The sequence below is a fragment of the Balearica regulorum genome, chromosome 3 (genome assembly GCF_011004875.1).
Source record: "Balearica regulorum gibbericeps isolate bBalReg1 chromosome 3, bBalReg1.pri, whole genome shotgun sequence".
In the NCBI taxonomy this organism is placed as follows: domain Eukaryota; kingdom Metazoa; phylum Chordata; class Aves; order Gruiformes; family Gruidae; genus Balearica; species Balearica regulorum.
This window is the reverse complement of record NC_046186.1, coordinates 17,726,130-17,744,115: the sequence shown is the minus strand read 5'-3', so window position 1 is coordinate 17,744,115 and position 17,986 is coordinate 17,726,130. Positions and strand designations below refer to the sequence as shown.

The window sequence follows — 17,986 nt, the reverse complement described above, 5'->3', positions numbered from 1 at the left end:
CATGTCTACTAAACCATGTCCTGAAGTGCCACGTCTACGTGTTTTTTTAACACCTCCAGGGATGGTGACTCCACCACTTCCCTGGGCAGCCTGTTCCAATGCCTGACCACTCTTTTGGTGAAGAAATTTTTCCTAATATCTAATCTAAACCTCCCCTGATGCAACTTGAGGCCATTTCCTCTTGTCCTATCACTTGTTACTTGGGAGAAGAGACCAGCACCCACCTCACCACAACCTCCTTTCAGGTGGCTGTAGAGAGCAATAAGGTCTCCCCTCAGCCTCCTCTTCTCCAGGCTAAACAACCCCAGTTCCCTCAGCCACTCCTCATAAGACTTGTTCTCTAGACCCTTCACCAATTCCGTTGCCCTTCTTTAGACACACTCCAGCACCTCAATGTCCTTCCTGTACTGAGGGGCCCAAAACTGAACCCAGTACTCAAGGTGTGGCCTCACCAGTGCCAAGTACAGGGGCACAATCACTTCCCTAGTTCTGCTGGCCACACTATTCCTGAGACAAGCCAGGATGCTGTTGGCCTTCCTGGCCACCTGGGCACACTGCTGGCTCATGTTCAGCCAGTTGTCAATCAGCACACCCAAGTCTTTTTCCACCAGGCAGCTTTCCAGCCACTCTTCCCCAAGCCTGTAGCGTTGCCTGGGTTTGTTGTGACCCAAGTGCAGGACCGAGCACTTGGCCTTGTTAAACCTCATACAGTTGGCCTTGGCCCATCGATCCAGCTTGTCCAGATCCCTCTGCAGATCCTTCCTACCCTCGAGCAGATTGACACTCCCACCCAATTTGGTGTCATCTGCAAACTTACTGAGGATGCATCCCATCCCGTCATCCAGATCATTAATAAAGATATTAAACAAGACTGGCCTCAAAATTGAGCCCTGGGGAACACCGCTTGTATGATGAGTGCTACAGTGCTGGACATGCTTGAACTTTAATATGAACTGGAGTCAAAGGTGGCCAAGTGGTACGCCACAATTGATATTGCTAATGGGACTGTAGAAACACAGCACCACCATTTGCCATGGACTGATCCAGACTGCACTGGAACAGGTTAAAGGTCTGGAGCACCTGCAATATGTTGATGACATCATCGTATGTGGCAACACAGCAGCAGAAATCTCTAAGGAAGGGAAGAAAATAGTTCAAATCCTTCTGAAAGCCGGTTTCGCCATAAACCAAAGTAAGGTCAGAGGACCTGCACTGAAGATCCAGTTTTTAGGAATAAAATGGCAAGATAGGTGTCATCAGATCTCAATGGATGTGATCAATGAAGTAACAGCTAAGTCTCCACCAACCAGCAAAAAGGAAACATAAGTCTTCTTAGGCATTGTGGGTTTTTGGAGGACGCATATTCCAAATTACAGTCTAAGTGGATAGAGAAGATCCGAGGCCCGCTACACTCCAACTGAAAAAGACATACTGGCAGCATATGAAGGGGTTCGATCTGCTTCAGAAGTGATTGGTACTGAAGCACAGCTCCTCTTGGCACCTTGACTGCTGGTGCTGGGCTGGATGTTCAAAGGGAGGGTCCCCTCTGCACACCATGCAACTGATGCTACACAGAGTAAGTGGGTTGCACTGATCACACAGCAGGCTCAAATAGGAAAACCCAGTCGCCCAGGAATTCTGGAAGTGATCATGGACTGGACAGAAAGGCAAAGATTTCAGAATATCACCAAAGGAGGAGGTGACACATGCTGAAGAGGCCCCACTCAATGTCCTAACATGATGAGTCGCAAAAGCTGCTGAAGAAGGTGAATTGAGTCAGTTTGCAGAGGTGAAAGCCATCCAGCTGGCTTTAGACATTGTTGAAGGAGAAAAGCGGCTGATGCTCTACCTCTACACTGACTCATGGATGGTGGCAAATGCCCTGTGGGGGTGGTTACAGCAATGAAAGCAAAGCAACTGGCAGCACAGAGGCAAACCCATCTGGGCTGCCCCACTGTGGCAAGATATTGCTGCTTGGCTAGAGAAGCTGGTTGTAAAAGCATGTCACATAGATCCCCACGTACCCAAGAGTCAGGCCAGTGAGGAACATCAAAACAACCAGCAGGTAGATCAGGCTGCTGAGATTGAAGTGGCTCAGGTGGATTTGGACTGGCAACATAAGGGTGAATTGTTTATAGCTCGTTGGGCTCATGACACCTCAGGCCATCAAGGAAGAGATGCAACATATAGATAGGCTCCTGATTGAGGGGTGGATTTGACCATGGACACTATCACACAGGTTATTCATGAATCACAGAATGGTAGGAGTTGGAAGGAACCTCTGAAGATCATCTAGTCCAATCCCCCTGCTGCAATTAAGCAAGCCAAGTGGTTAAAGCCTCTTATGGAGGCCTTGTATGGAGGACGATGGCTGAAACATAAATGTGGGGAGGCCTGGCAGATTACCTCCCACAAAGCCACCAAGGCAAGTGCTATGTGCTTACAATGGTGGAAGCAACCACTGGATGGCTGGAAACATATCCTGTGCCCCAAGCCACTGCCCAGAATGCTATGCTGGATGCTGAAAAGCAAGTCTTGTGGCGACATGGCACCCCAGAAAGAATTGAGTCAGACAACAGGACTCATTTCTGAAATAACCTCATAGCCACATGGGCCAAAGAGCATGGCATTGAGCAGGTGTATCACATCCACTATCATGCACCAGCCTCTGGGAAAAATCAAACAATACAATGGACTGCTAAAGACTAGACTGAGAGCAGTGGGTGGTGGGACCTTCAAACACTGTGATACACATTTTACGAAAGGCCACCTGGTTAGTTAACACTACGGAGTCTATCAATTGAGCTGGCCCTCATGGGGGCAGAGAGGAGTGTGAGCGAGCTGATGTGTGATGCTTAGCTGCTGGCTGGGGCTAAACCATGACAGAGAGTTAGGACAATTTATTGCATAAATTTATGCAGTGTATTAAATGCCTCTAAACATGCTCTCTCGGGGAGAACAAGTTACAAATCCCAACCCAAATGTGAAGAAACGCAGGAATACATCATGCCAAGTATGTCTGATATCAGACCTGTACTGTTTCTGATGAGATTAGCGAGACAGAGCTTGTGAACAAAGTCAGGCCATCCCACTGCAGCTATCAAGTATAGAGAAGGAAGTCAGAAAAACGTAAGAACAAAAAGGATTCCAATTGAGGACTGAAGTGACACAACAGAAAAGACAGGCAGAGAGAGCTATTAATACCTGAATTCAGTTCCCACCTATGCCACTGACTGTCAAACCAAAGACTCATGAGGATTCTATTTTAAATTTAAAGTTCTGGTTTTCTTCAAAGCTTTAGCATCTCTTAACAGGCGGAAATGTTAGGTTGCCTTAGCCTTACTCCATAGCCAATAGCAATCCCTAAGACTGGACAAGAAGTGCCATACCATGCGTCACATCAATCCACAGCAGCAGTGAGCAGTCAGAACGTTTAATGCTGAGCAGGGTTTTGGAGAACAGAACATACCTGAACCTGACTTCATTTTTTGAGACTACAAGTAAAGGTAACTTCTTAACAATCACTACACAATAAACAACACGCCCTAGGACGAATTTAAATATCATACTATAGCAGGCTAAAAAGTAACTTATGGGTACCAACTGCACAAGTATCTGCTAGGGTATACATCAAATGGAGATGTTCCACTTTGTTTCACTGGCTTCAGTTCTACAGGATCTTACTGACGTTATGCAAAATTGTTAACAAAGATCTGGAAGTCAACTTGCATCTCTACATCTAAAATATAATTATATGTATCGGTTTGCTCCATCTGCTAAAGCAGTCTTCAAACCAAGAACAGTGGATTCCCCTCCTTCAAAAGAGATGCTTTAGTCTTGTATGATCTGGCCTTTATAGCAAAGCTACTAAGTGAAACTGAACAGTCTGTTATTGAAGACAAATCAGGTAACCTGAAGGTCTGATTTGATGAACAAATTAGGATTCTGTGTAACATGCAAAGTAGATCTACCTAAAATGAAAAGAAATAATGTAACTGTCATTTTCCATTTATTTGAAATCATTTTCCATTTATTTGAAATCATACTCACCTGCAATGATTTCTCGTAGCTTGGGATCTAAGTTTACAGTACATGGCAAAAAGGTTCTTACATCACGTGCAACAAGAACAGGTGTCCGTGAAGATAAAAATACTTCAAAGTTCCGTATATCTCCATCAATTTCAAGTAGAGGTTCAACATCTTTAGTTGTAGGAATATTCTTTGAAATTCTGGATGGGGGTTGGGGGAAATTAGAGAAATCATAAACCATATTTATTAGAGTATGACTTACATTCGCATAGTGATATTCTAGGGTGAAATACTAGTACACTTGCATCTATTCTCCCTGTTCTCCAGAAAATGAAAAGAACCCATGAAGAGCTTCACTGCCTGCAGAAAGAACAATTTAACATTTTCTAATATGCAAAAAAATCTCAAACTGCTAAGTAATCTGATTAATTGCATGCTTCAGAGAAACTGAAAAAAGTCATACAGAAGACTAAAATCAGATCAGGAATTCATAGATCAGTAACATCAAATCCAAAGTAAAGGGAAGTTAATATTTGTCAACATTAACCTTAAACATCCATTCAAACCACCATCATGGTTAAAAAATCTCACTTCAAAACTAACTTTTCTTGTAACAGGAACACTCAGGCATCTTAGACATTGAAAGAAACCCAACTGTGCATGATTTCATGGTAAGAAGTGGAAAAACAACTGCCTGCTTTCCAGTAATTCACCTTCTAAGACAAGAAGGCACAAACAGAGGAGAACAACAAAACAACGAGACGCGATCAATATAAGGGACTGTTGATGCATTATGACTGTTGTCAAGTAATGGGGGGGAGGGGTTGGTAAGCACTAGTATGAAGGAGAGTTTTAGGAAGGAACAAGAAGGATTAAATGTTAGTCTTGTGGAAGTTGATAAAAAGCTCCTATCAAATGCAACCAAGTGATGGAGGCTGACATGATGGGTCTGATGGACCTATCTTAGACATTTTATCTCATAGTATCATGACTGGTAGTATCTCATCTGATACTAAATGAGAAATGATAATCTAAATTAAAGGTTGTTAAAATTAAAACATGTTTCTCACACCCACTATAATAAAAATGGAAACAGTGAAAGAATGCACTGAGAATGGTTAACATGGTTATAGTAATGACTATAAAGTGACTGTGACAGGACTCTACAGATATCAGTGAAGTAACCACGCTGTATTTAAAGTAGAAAAAAGTTGAGGAAAAAAACCCAACTGTATATAAATATAAAACGAATGATGCACCTCACTAGTTAATGGCTTTTCCCAAAGACATATTATGATCACAGTTTCATGAAAAGGGGTGTCTTCACATAGACATGTTGACCGCTCTGTGAGCTGCTGTAACTTGCTAAAAAGAGGAAGGTAGCATAGCACAAAGAAAGCCTAAGAGCTTTCTCTGAGTACTGGACAATTAAAGCAGTTAAGGCAACTGCCAGTGCTCTCATGGGGGAAAGAAGTGCACTGATGCAGGGATGGAAGGGAGGAAGGAGCCCTCATGTACACTCAGTAACCTATGAAAGTGCAACCAAGAATCTCATACATTATAAAGACACGCCCACGTGTCTATGAAAAGAACATAATGCTTTAAAAAAAAATCCAGTTGTAATTGAATTGTATTTTTAATACAGCTAATTATGCAACTACAGGCTGGGCAGAGAATGGATAGAAAGCAGCCCTGAGGAGAAGGACTTGGGGGTGTTGATTGATGAAAAGATCAACATGAGCTGGCAATGTGCGCTTGCAGCCCAGAAAGCCAACCATGTCCTGGGCTGCATCAAAAGAGGTGTGACCAGCAGGTTGAGGGAGGTGATCCTGCCCCTCTACTCCGCTCTTCTGAGACCCCACCTGGAGTACTGCATCCAGGCCTGGGGGCCTCAGTACAGGAGAGACATTGAGCTGTTGGAGCAAGTCCAGAGGAGGGCCATGGAGATGAACAGAGGGCTGGAGCACCTCTCCTATGAGGACAGGCTGAGAGAGTTGGGGTTGTTCAGCCTGGAGAAGAGAAGGCTCTGGGGAGACCTTATTGCAGCCTTTCAGTACCTGAAGGAGCCTACAGGAAAGATGGTGAGGGACTGTTTATCAGGGAGTGTAGTGACAGGACAAGGGGTAATGGCTTTAAGCTGAAGGAGGGTCAATTTAGATTAGATGTTAGAAAGAAATTCTTCTCTGTGAGAGTGGTGAGGCACTGGAACAGGTTGCCCAGAGAAGCTGTGGATGTCCCATCCCTGGAAGTGTTCAAGGCCACGTTGGATGAGGCTTTGGGCACGCTGGTCTAGTGGAGGGTGTCCCTGCCCATGGCACAGGGGTTGGAACTAGATGATCTTTGAGGTCCCTTCCAACCCAAATCATTCTATGATTCTATGAATGAACTAAGTCTATCATTAGCTGAACAATCTTACCTTGTTTCACAATTTGTTAGCTTTTTAAAAGCAATGATTTTCTTTTATCTTTATTTTCAGATCTGCCATAAAAAGTAGCATTTTATGTACCACTTGATTATTCCAGAGACAACAGTGTCAGATTTACACAGAATATTTAGCATTTAATGTTAAGAGAAATAAAAGAATTGAGGATCAATGCTAGATGCTTGAAGTCATTGCAACTCTTTCACATTAAACATTTATTTTAACTGTGTGTTAATCTTTCAATCTAATCTTTTAGGACAGTTGCCCTATACTAAAAGTAGCATTAACAAATTTATATAAATGTTACCAGAAAACATCTGAGTGGACCATGTACCTAACAGATGGAGCATACTGCCATACCATGCTGTCATAAGCAGTATCTACAAATAACTTCATCCACAGTGAGATGTTACTTCTACAGTATAGGAAAATGCAACAAATATAAAGCATAAAAGCAAGCGTAGCCTATTGTAACAAAGGTTCTGATCCTGTAAATCATCATGAGTAGTCCTTCAGATGGCAGTGGGATTATCCACTTTAGGGAAGTTCAATGCATGTAAGGCTTCACAGGCTCCAGCCTTAAGAGAATCAAAGGTGGTGCTTCTGTAAAAAGAGAAACTTGATGCCCAGAAGCCAGTTACAGTTTCAAACAATGGAAGCAGTTCATCCTCCAACAGTGTTTAAAGAAATCTAATAGGAGCTAAAAGTGGTCCTTGCCTCAAGGAATGAACGGTCAAAAGAAAATAAGAACATTGGCAGCAAAGTAAAACTTGTATACACAACAGGATCTGAAAAGTGTATATTTTACACTAATATGTAGCTACCATCTTAAGTTCTTCTATTTTGCCTTATATAAAACTACAACTAAACTGACTGTAAATGTGTATGTTCTTATTCAAACATCAGAAATGTAAAAAACCCTAAAGTACTAATGCACATTTTAGTTGCATATATTTACTGTGATTATTCTAGACAAGAGTTCAACCCCAGTAAAATGAAAGTTAAGTGACTTTTTAAGTCAGGGACTGAAGAGTTAAAGAGTGGCCTACTTCAACACTTAAATCTACAAGATAAAAAGCCAAAAGAGAATGTGACATAGATTTAAATAAAACACACAGCTGATGAATCACATGAAACAAATTAGCTGAATTTTAATGCCAGCTCTACTTAAGTCTGAATGCGAACAGTGTTCTAAATATGATGAACAAAGCTACTGTTCAGAAGCCAATAGCCCACTGCTGGTGTGCAGATTGAAGTCTCTATTCTAACCTCCTGAGCTCAATGTCTTAAACTACGCCTTTGAAAGAAATATTTATGCAAATGATAATCTTTTGGCAAAAAGCCACAAAAATCGCATGTGCCTGTACTTCTCAGATAAAAAAATAAAAGGTTAGCATCTAAAGCACTTTAGGAGCTACTTTTTCTAAGATATAAGCACACAGATCTAAAAATAAAGCACTGTGAACACCCTATTTTGGGGGCTAGATTTTCCTGAGGCAGAAGAATTATTCTTTAAACCAGAAACATCAAAACCTAACAATGTTAGAGTGTCTGTTTCCACAAAAAAATACTTGAATTTAAAAGGAATGGGCCCAAACCAGAACATTACGTTGACAGAAGAGAACTTAAAAATTCATTCCGCTATTCCACATGTGTCCTTTTTCTACGCGCAGCTAAAATTAAAAATAGCTTTCAGTGTGGATTAAGTTATATTCCAATAATGATGTATGATTTCTGGCTTTTGCTGCAAATCAGAATAATTTACTGCAAGTACATATAGGTACATCATCTTATCTTCCATTCAAGAGACTGAATTTGCTCCAATTTTTCTTCTAGTTTATATTCACCTTGCACTTCTGACCCACTTGGACAATAACCACCATGGTCCAACAGCAGGTCCAGCACTGAACGTTGCCAGTATAGCCTAAAGGAAGATGCTAGGCTGTGGGGCTACATGTGACACAGCCCACCTATTCACCACTTACTGCAGTAGATGGTTGCCACAGGATGTGGTCTTTCACCACCCAAACAGGTGGTGGTAAAACAGCATCCACACTGAAGGCTGTGCTGTGCCCACATTCCCTGTTTGGTTGGTTATGTCAGGCCCTGGAGTATGCCAACAGGCTCTACCACCTCTTCCCCCCGCCAGGGGTTTTGCTGCCTGTGCTCAAGGCCAGCTCTGATACAGCGCAGCTGAGGTACCCGGGATCAGATTTGCTGCGGTAAGAGCTGCAAGCCTTGTTGGAGGCCTCTCTCGCTTGATTCGAGAACTGCCTTCAAACTCAGGCCTTTGTCCTCATCTGAGCTACATCTATATACCTTACTGGTCATGACCTTGACTCACTGACTTGACTTCCTGGCTCGACCTAAAATGTGCCTCATGGCTACAGAGCACTGGGCTGTTTGCTGTCCCTGAACCTGCTCTGATCTTCCTTCTTGGCTACCGTGGGACTGCACCCCTTGCTCATGAGGCCAATGCCCTGCCTGCCCTGCTGTGCTCCCTGGCTCCCAGCTTGCCTTCTCTCACAGAGCTCCGCCCAGACAGGTGGAAGGTTCACTTCTTTGGAAGATGTCATAACCCGAACGGCCATTCTCCCTGCTCTTTCCAAACCTCTCTCCCTGAAGGTGAAAACAAAGAAATTCTAAAAGTTACTCTTTGCACACCTAAATATTTTTTTTCCCTCATGTTTTACAGGAGCAAGTAACTATGTGGATAAAAGTAATTTAAAAACTTTTACACTCCATAAAAAGCAACAGACCTAATTAATTGTTATTAAATAGGAAATAGAGCAACAGAAGGCATGAGCATGAAGGCACGTCATGTTTTAGCTGTCATGTGCCTTTAAAATTTTCTCTCAATATAGTTTAAGACAAAAATGTTGCTTAAAATAATGAAATAACTTCTCACTAAAAATAATACAAAATCATTTTTTCTAAAGGTTTGATACTGAGAAATAGAAAACTAGAAAATCTGGGCCGCTTTGGAACACAGTATGAAATTCTGATACTTAACAATCTGCCAATTAGACATCTGATCTCTAATACCTAATAATCAAATACTAATAATATAATGCTTTGCTCTGAAGTTATTTATCCTATTCTTCTCATGTCTGGTCAGTATAGTGAGAGTGCACCTTCATGCCTAAGGGTGCATTTTTTCTGGATTAAAAGCTCTCACACAAAACACTCCTCAAAATTTACTATCAACAAATCAAGAATAGTGCTGCAAATGTTGTTTGAAACTGAAATTTGCAACAGGTTATTTGGACATTGAAAAAGAGCATTTTTTCATATACATACACTTGTATAAAGGCAGGAATAAAAAGTCATCACGCACTCAATACTAAAACATAAGGGAACCAATGTTTTATCTTAATAAAGATCAAAAAAACCCAGAAAGCTATAGTTTGATATATCTATCTAGACAAAAATTATAAACCCCTCAGTGCATATTAAGCAGTACATAGACTTCACTGAACAGATGCAATAGCTATTTAAAAACTCCTATTATTGTAGGTATTCAGGAAAGCTTGCTCTGCAAAACTGACTCTAACTATCCAATTCAAGTAACAGTAGATAAAGCACCTCTTCTGAGCGTTCCTGATTTTGATCATTTCAGAAAGAAAAAACATTTTGATCCTGAAGAGATTGAGATTTATTAATCTCCCACACTCGGTATCATGCACTGTCCCTGAGGCATACTAAAAAGGTCCATTTTTAATACAACTTTCAAGAATAACCCTACACCAGCATTCTTTGTAACTAAAACAGTGTTAATACACTTGGAAATGCCTGGATTCATTCACAGCTTTGCAGCACTATTTGAATTACAGAAGGCAAAAGATTTAAAAAACCCCAAAACAATTATTACACAGGAATAGTTGAGGAAAAGCAACAAAACAGAGCAGCACAGAAGAATCTAAGACTGCTCAAAGCTGCTCTGTAAACAAAAAAGTAATTATGTCTCACTAACCGAGAAGTCCAACAAGGTCACTCACACAAGTGAAATACAAGAATACTGTATTAATCTGGTTTTGGTATTTTCATTGCTGAATGGCAGTTACAAAACTACTTTATGGCTTTATGCAGGGATTCTTTTACTCAATACCTCCACCTGTAGGACTTCAGAAACACATCAAATATTTGCAGGTCTTCCAGTATAGAAACGGACATGGTTCATCCTAGTCTCCAGCACAAGATTCTTTTCTGGGGCTATGTTATGGCATACAGTCAAACCTCAGGACCAGGCAAAAGGACTCTCCTCCTCCAAAAGTCCATGGCAAACACTTCACTCACACAAGCGTGAGTTCCACTTCTCAGAGTAAGTCAAAGACTGATCTATCAATCTGTTGCAAATGCTATCCAGAAATGAAAGGCAAAAAGGTACAATTGCTATTCTATGTTAATAGGTTAATAACCAAAATTCAAGTCAACCAGGACCAAAGACATTTGGATTACCTGATCTGGTCCTTATCTTGTCCTTCTAAAGCAGCTTCTTATGACAGAGTTGATCTAATGAGGCAAATTTATTGTGTGGGCATATGAACAAATTGTTGCAAGGAATACTAGAGCACCAGCTTTCAAAGAACTTGATAATCCATGCTACTGCTCAGTGGTAGGCTTTTACAGCAATAAGAGACACAAGTTTTTTCTGAATATGATGTAAGTGTTTTTTCTCTTCCTTTTTTTTTCCTCACAGATAGATGACATTACATTTATTGTGGTGTAAGAGCCAGGATATAGGCCACTAGCAGTATGTAGCTAAGAGATGCATTTCCAGCTTATCATCTTACCTCACAATGTTTTCCCACATTCTCGGGTTTTGAATAAATATTCTACTTTGGACAAAAACATTCAGCAGACACAAAAAGTCATCATCTCCAATTTTATTTCCCAACCTTATCAATTTCCCCAAAAGTACAGAAGTCTCATGAATTGACTTAGACAGGTTAAAAGTTTTTCTTTCCTGAAATTGTTTATAGTCTTGCAAAAACTAAGGCTTCTGTGTTCTACCCTAAACTACTGTCAATCAGGTGTGCTTGGAGGGATTTGAAATACACATGGGAGCATTTTTGAGAGATGCCATAAAGGCACATTAACTATACTGTAAGCATTTTAAACTACCTGGGAAGTATTTTAGAAATATGATTTATTACTCTATATTACAAAGGTAACTAAAAAAAGCTAAAATTATTCCTCTGCCTTGTTCTGATTAGCTTTTGCTCCAATGCTTTTTCTCTCCTTATTACCTTTTCATCTGAACTTCCTTCTCATCACGCCCTCTGGTACTCTCTTTACTTCTCTTTTATGCCTTGCTTCATGTAGGTCTATTTAGTAGACAGTTTGGGCAACAACCATCTACAACTCAACTGCTATGTTGCCTATAAACATTGAGACCACATTATTAGCGCAGTAAGAAACATAGTAACTTTATGTGCCCGGCATTTTAAGTAGGAGGCAATAAAAGGGAACTGAAAAACAAAAAGCAGGTTAAACATTTAGAAGTAACTCCTCACTGTGAGGTCTACAAGGATATTAAATTGTCTACTCAAACAAAGCGATTTATTTAAACCTGGCCCGAGCAAAAGACGATTGCAGGGAACATTACAACCAGAGTGATGAATGTGGCACCTTCCATAGCTTTTTCATGTTTTAATTTCTATAATCGCTAAAAAGCTACACTTCTTAAATTAATACATCAATAGATTTTATACAACTCACAAATCCCTCAGAAGTTAATTTCACCCTTTTTATTAAAAGGTATTTAAACAGTGTCAAAACTGGAATTAACATAATAACCTTCCAGAAATGTTTCATTTCAAATGATCTTGCTCAATTTAAACATTGCTAGAGATTTGTTGAAAACATGTAACATACTTTTTTAAAAGAATAATTTAATAGATACTTGTCTAAAGTACTGTAATGAAAAAGTAGACAGATAATGCTTGTCTTCAGTTTGTATTTTACTTCTTTTCTTCTTACTTATGTATATTAACAAAAAAACCTCAAATGATTTAGACAAAAGCTTTTAGCTCAACACATAATTGCAACAAAATTGCAATAATTGTACCAATTAAAATAATCCTGAATGAACAGTTTGTCATCTTAATGTTCCAATGGTTTATAGAAGGATCTACTTAATTAGCTGAAATTGCTTTCCAATGTTAGTATCAAATGTCATTTGTTAAAAGTTGAACGATTTCGAAAATAATTTAACAAAGCAATTTTACAAAACACCAAGAACCAACATTTTCTTTTCAGCTGAATAAAGCAAGCAGATGTGTCATCAAATTGCTATAAAAATAAATGAGCCTTTATATGGGGAAAAATAAATTTTACTACTACTGCTACAGAATTATATTTTCTGATTTTTTTATAAAATCAATTTCTTTAATAAAATAATTTCATATCATTTATATCTTGGTGGTATTTTTTGTATGCTGTAAATATACTTTCTTAAACTGAAGGAGTAAACAATGAAGTAGAAATATTCAACTGTACGTGAAACAGAAAAATGTTTTAACCTGTCAAAGTGATTTCCTAGTTTGATTCATGTGGGCATATCACACAAAAGATCTGAACTTATCAGTAAAACACAGCACCAATGAAAGCATGCTACAGAACTCCAAACCTACAGTAATCCACTGCTGGTCTACTTATAACTAAATCAGTTTTTACCAGTTTAATCTGAAGAAAAAAGGGGAAAAAAAGAGAAACAGAGGTTGTCTAGTAACCTGAAATTAAGTATATCCAAAAAGGGATAACTTCAGTAAAGACTAGGGGCAGGGTGGGGGGGTGGGGGGGGTGAGGAATGGGGCGGCAGGGGGAGCAAGCAAAATCAGTGTTGCAACTGGAAAGGTAACATCTAGAACTGAAAAAATGAAGAAACATGAACTTTCTATTATTGCTAAATCAGAGCAGATGATTTCCACAAATTATTCCTTAGAACGGTGTAAGAGTTGCAAAAGCATTAAAAAAAAAGTAATAAATGAGCTACGGCTGGCTTAGATCCTTTAGTTCCACACACAAAAAAGAATCCTGAATAAAAGAAAGCTATTAGGTTATTATTCTAAATTTGGTGTGTCCTGCCTTGGCACATCGCTTTGCCATCCAATTTGACATTCATCATAGGTAGGCATGCATACATATGTGCACAAATACTTCATTGCAGAGGTTAAATTAAGCCCAAGTGATGGATGAATTATATGTTGCCAAGTTTTAAATAATGGTTACTTACAACTCTGAGGAAAGCACAACCATTTTCTCATCCTGTAAGTTTTATATTTTTTTTCCAAATCAAAGATTTAAGACTCTTGATTTCCATAGTTTCCTTCAGCTTCCCAAAAAGCATGTTTTCAAGGAGATTAAGTAAGGGTGGAGATCCTAATCTGAACATATGGCTCATGAGAGTTTCTTCTATCCTGAGCCAAGCTCTCATGTTCTAATATTTTGCATGAATTTATAAGAATAGTCACATAACAGAAATTCAGGGACCAGCAACTATTTGCTGATATGCTCACAAAGAATTGATAAGCCCTGTCTTAATACCACAGTTTGAGCAAAGCCTGGGAAAGAATGACAGCTAGGACTGTCCCTCATGACATGAAGCATGACAAGCAGAGTAACATCAAAATCAGCCAGTAGGAAGTGCTTAAATAGAAGGTTGTGTGAATACTTAAATTCTGTATTAAGCAAAATGTAAAAATTTCATTCTGGGGACAAGGACTCTCCTCTGCCCCCAAGATTCTTTAAGCACCAAGACAGTGAGTCACAATCTCTCTTAGAACTATCCTAGATACGCTGGTCTGACATTCTCGCAGCTTCACCAGGTAATGGCTAGAATTACATTCAGAGAGATACAGAATCTAGATCCTAACCACATGAGAGGGAGGAAAATACTTACCATGGATCTAGTTAATTCCTGGATGAATGTTATAACCTGATGGTATCCAGATATGATCATGAGGAAATTCTCATGGACTATTATCAACTTTATTTTGACTTTTTTTCTTTTCCAAAGGGCCCTCCATAGCAGGTCACTAAATTGTTCTGGTAGCCTGCAGTGTGTTCCCTGCCATTTTCTTTTCAAAGGCCACCTGGAACTTTCCTACAGTGTCAACACCTCATCTTGTTCACAGAAGGTTTCTGCAACTGTACATGTTGCAGAAACTTCAGGCGCAAAAATTTAGATATATATATAGTTTTTCAAGTGTTTACAAGTTTAGTCAGTCATTTTCTGACTTGCATTCTTGAACTCAAGGGGCACATACATCCCTGAAGTTTCACTTTCAACTGTATAATTGTTAGCACATGGAACAGACTTTAATGGTTGCCCAGAGAAGTTGTGGATGCCCCCTCCCTGGAAGTGTTCAAGGCCAGGTTGGATGGGGCTTTGGGCAAATTGGTCTAGTGGAGGGTGTCCCTGCCCATGGCAGGGGGTTGGGACTGGATGATCTTTGAGGTCCCTTCCAACCCAGACTATTCTGTGATTAATCAGTGAAGACAGTCCAGTTAGTAACAGCTTTAAAATGTGACAGACTGGTAAATCTGACATATCTAGAAGAGAACTGGTTAGTTCACAGATGTAGAAACTCTCCCTAACACCTTCAGATTTCAGAAGGACTAAGGCCTACAGGCCTTAGGGTTACAAAATTACTTTACTGACTTCTAGGAACATCTTCCAATATACAAAGTATTGCAGACTTTGGTTTCTGCCAGGATAAGAAGTATATAAACGAATAAAATGTGTTCAGCAGATTACCTCATTTAGTGAGTAAACTTAATGAGGAGAGGGACTGAGAAGACATTCCCTCCCATACAATCAGTTTTAATAGCACCATTTTTAATCAACAAGGTGGCAATATCAAATCACTGCCATCTACAGCCTTAAGCAGTAGAAAATATCAAGAAACAACGTAAGATGACTAAAACTTAGAGCCTCAAACTGAAATGAAAAACTAAGGCCTTGGGGGAAAAGAAATAAATTAATCATATGTCTTAGACTGAGAAAGACCTGAGAATCAAAAAAAAGAGAGGAGGAAGTATTCAAGCAAAACTGGGATTCCTCAGTGCAGGGGAAATTGGACAGTGATGATATTCACAGCAAAATCTGATGTAAGACTAGGGCTCTCCTCATCCTCTTTAATATCCTTTCTACTTTGGTACAGCCTTTTTGAAACGGGATGACTAGAATCTCACAGTGTTCAGAATTTAGATACATCACAGATTTGTATAATACAGTATCTTCCTTCTTTCTATTGTTTTGCTAATAACTCCTAAAGACACTGTTTCATTTTTGGAGAAATCAGCAATTATTTGTGAATTTCTCTCCTCAATGCAGATTTACAGCCCATTACTACACCAGCAGGATTACAGATGAGATTATTTTCCCCAGTATGTTATGATACCTATATCCACAATGACTTTGATATGCAATTTACTCATAGCTTTTTCCACAACCCTCTGTGAAACAGCTGTCCTGGTTATATTCCCACATTGCATCTTCTCCCTCTGCCAGACCAACTACAGGTATGTCAAAGAGTGCAAGTATTATCTTTGGAAACCTTACCTGCAAGTTTCTCATGAGACTTACTCCTATCTAGTGGTGGACTTGGCAGTGTTAGGTTAACAGTTGGACTTGATGATCTTATAGGTCTTTTCCAACCAAAATGATTCTACGATGCTATGATCTTTTGCTTGCTCCTTTTGTTTTCCTGAGGTAATCTTGCCTGTTATTACCTTAAATTTCAATACATTTAAATGTTCTTAGATCAAGATCTTGCTTAAAATTTCTTAAATTTCAAAATATTACCTTGCCTTCTTCACATGTTCATTGACTCTGTTGAGAATTCAGTTTCTTGAAACATATCTTCTCTCTACAAAAACCACAGTGATTTTCCCCAACAGATCATTTATTTAGATCTGGCACTGACATGTATTCTGATGTCATGGATGTTTCATTTAGTCTTCACAAGAGAGCACATCCCACAGCTGGCTAATTTACAAGTCTGAGAAGTATCAGTTGCAAACATTCAACAGAAACTTGCTTTAATCTGACAACTTAATTCTCTTACAAATTCATCTACAGAAAGCCCATGTATTTTATTCCACTTCAGGGCTTTAAAAATTTGATTTTTGCAACCTCTGCAAACCATCTTGGCATTACACAAAACTGACATTAGGAAGACTCTTTACAGCAACATGAAGGAGAATGCACAACATAAATGTAAAGGAATATTAAACTGTGTGTCACTACTATAAATAAAATGGCAAAAATAATTAACCTAAACCAGGATGGAGAGGTGGTAAATAACAATAGTGGGCTTGACCACAAAACAACCTAAACACAAAATGGGAAGGAGAACACAACAGACAAGAAATCGGAATTAGGAGCTTAACCTGGCAAGGAGAGAGACTACATGAAAATCCTGGTGATGAAAGATGATTTGAAATGGCAACGCATACATCCAAAGGAGTAAATACTAGTACTAATAAGTATATCAACTGGAAAGCTAAACCATGCAAAGATCCAGAGCAGCAAAGAGAGAGGCTGGAAGTGAGAGGACAGAAGTGAGATGATACAGCAAGTCAATTTAAGGAAGTAAGAAGAGTAAAGACATTTTTCTCCAGAATCTGGACTGAAATTCAACACCAGAGACTCAGCATTTTTTATTTTCAAAATCTGACACAAAGTACAGGCTAGTTCCCCTCTATCAAAGAATTACAACATAGCGTCTCTGCCTATCACGAAGAGAGAAGTCTAAGTGACTCCAATCCACAAAGATTGTTCAGAAGTGTGTCTGTGCCAGAAATTGAAATCTAATTTTGGGATTTTTTAAGACCCTAGGAAAATGTTGCCAATTCAATAGGTTTTCCCATCTCTGCATAATAGGATACAGTAAAGATACACTACTCCTGACAGAAGTGGTTTCATACTCATCAATATAGTTTTCCACATTCATCATAGTATCTACAGAAAAGCACCCATAAATTTGCTTTCCCCAACAATCCTTCACAATAAGAATATATTAGTTAGCTTTTTTAATATCAAATTGAAGCACATAGATATAGGTATATTTATTTAGTAACCAAATTGAGATAGAGACGTTACAAGATAGGAGTCTTACGGAAGCAAAATAGCATCTGATCATACAAATCATATCATAATGTATACATAGAGTGGAATTAACTGCAGACTATTTTTATTCTTTCATTTGCTAATGCCTGACTACTTGATTCTTTTCATTTTACTATACTTTTTGTATGTTGTGAAAGAATTGCTTATTCTTTGAAATACCGAAAAACAAAGCATCTAGTGAAAAAGATCACCAACATTAAATACGAACACAGACCACGCCAAGACAAACAAGGGAGCAGAAGCTGCCAGAGCCCCGCTGGCCAGACAGCCGTTCTCCTAGTGCCACCTGCCGGCACAGTATCACCACACACACAGGTACCACCACCAACTCCTGCGCTCAATCCCACTTCTACAGCAGCGGCTCTACTGATGGTGAAGAGCAGGTTATAATCTGCCTC

The 17,986-nt window shown here is 39.4% G+C and overlaps 1 protein-coding gene across 3 annotated transcripts in view; it reads right to left on the bottom strand.

The window, feature by feature from the left end:
- Window positions 1-17,986, bottom strand: part of KIDINS220 (kinase D interacting substrate 220) — an 84,838-nt gene that overhangs the window by 23,809 nt on the left and 43,043 nt on the right. For all 3 annotated transcript variants that reach the window (XM_075750666.1, XM_075750667.1, XM_075750668.1), the window contains exon 23: window positions 4,051-4,229. In XM_075750666.1, coding sequence (XP_075606781.1) covers window positions 4,051-4,229 — 179 coding nt within the window. The remainder of the gene's footprint in view (window positions 1-4,050; window positions 4,230-17,986) is intronic.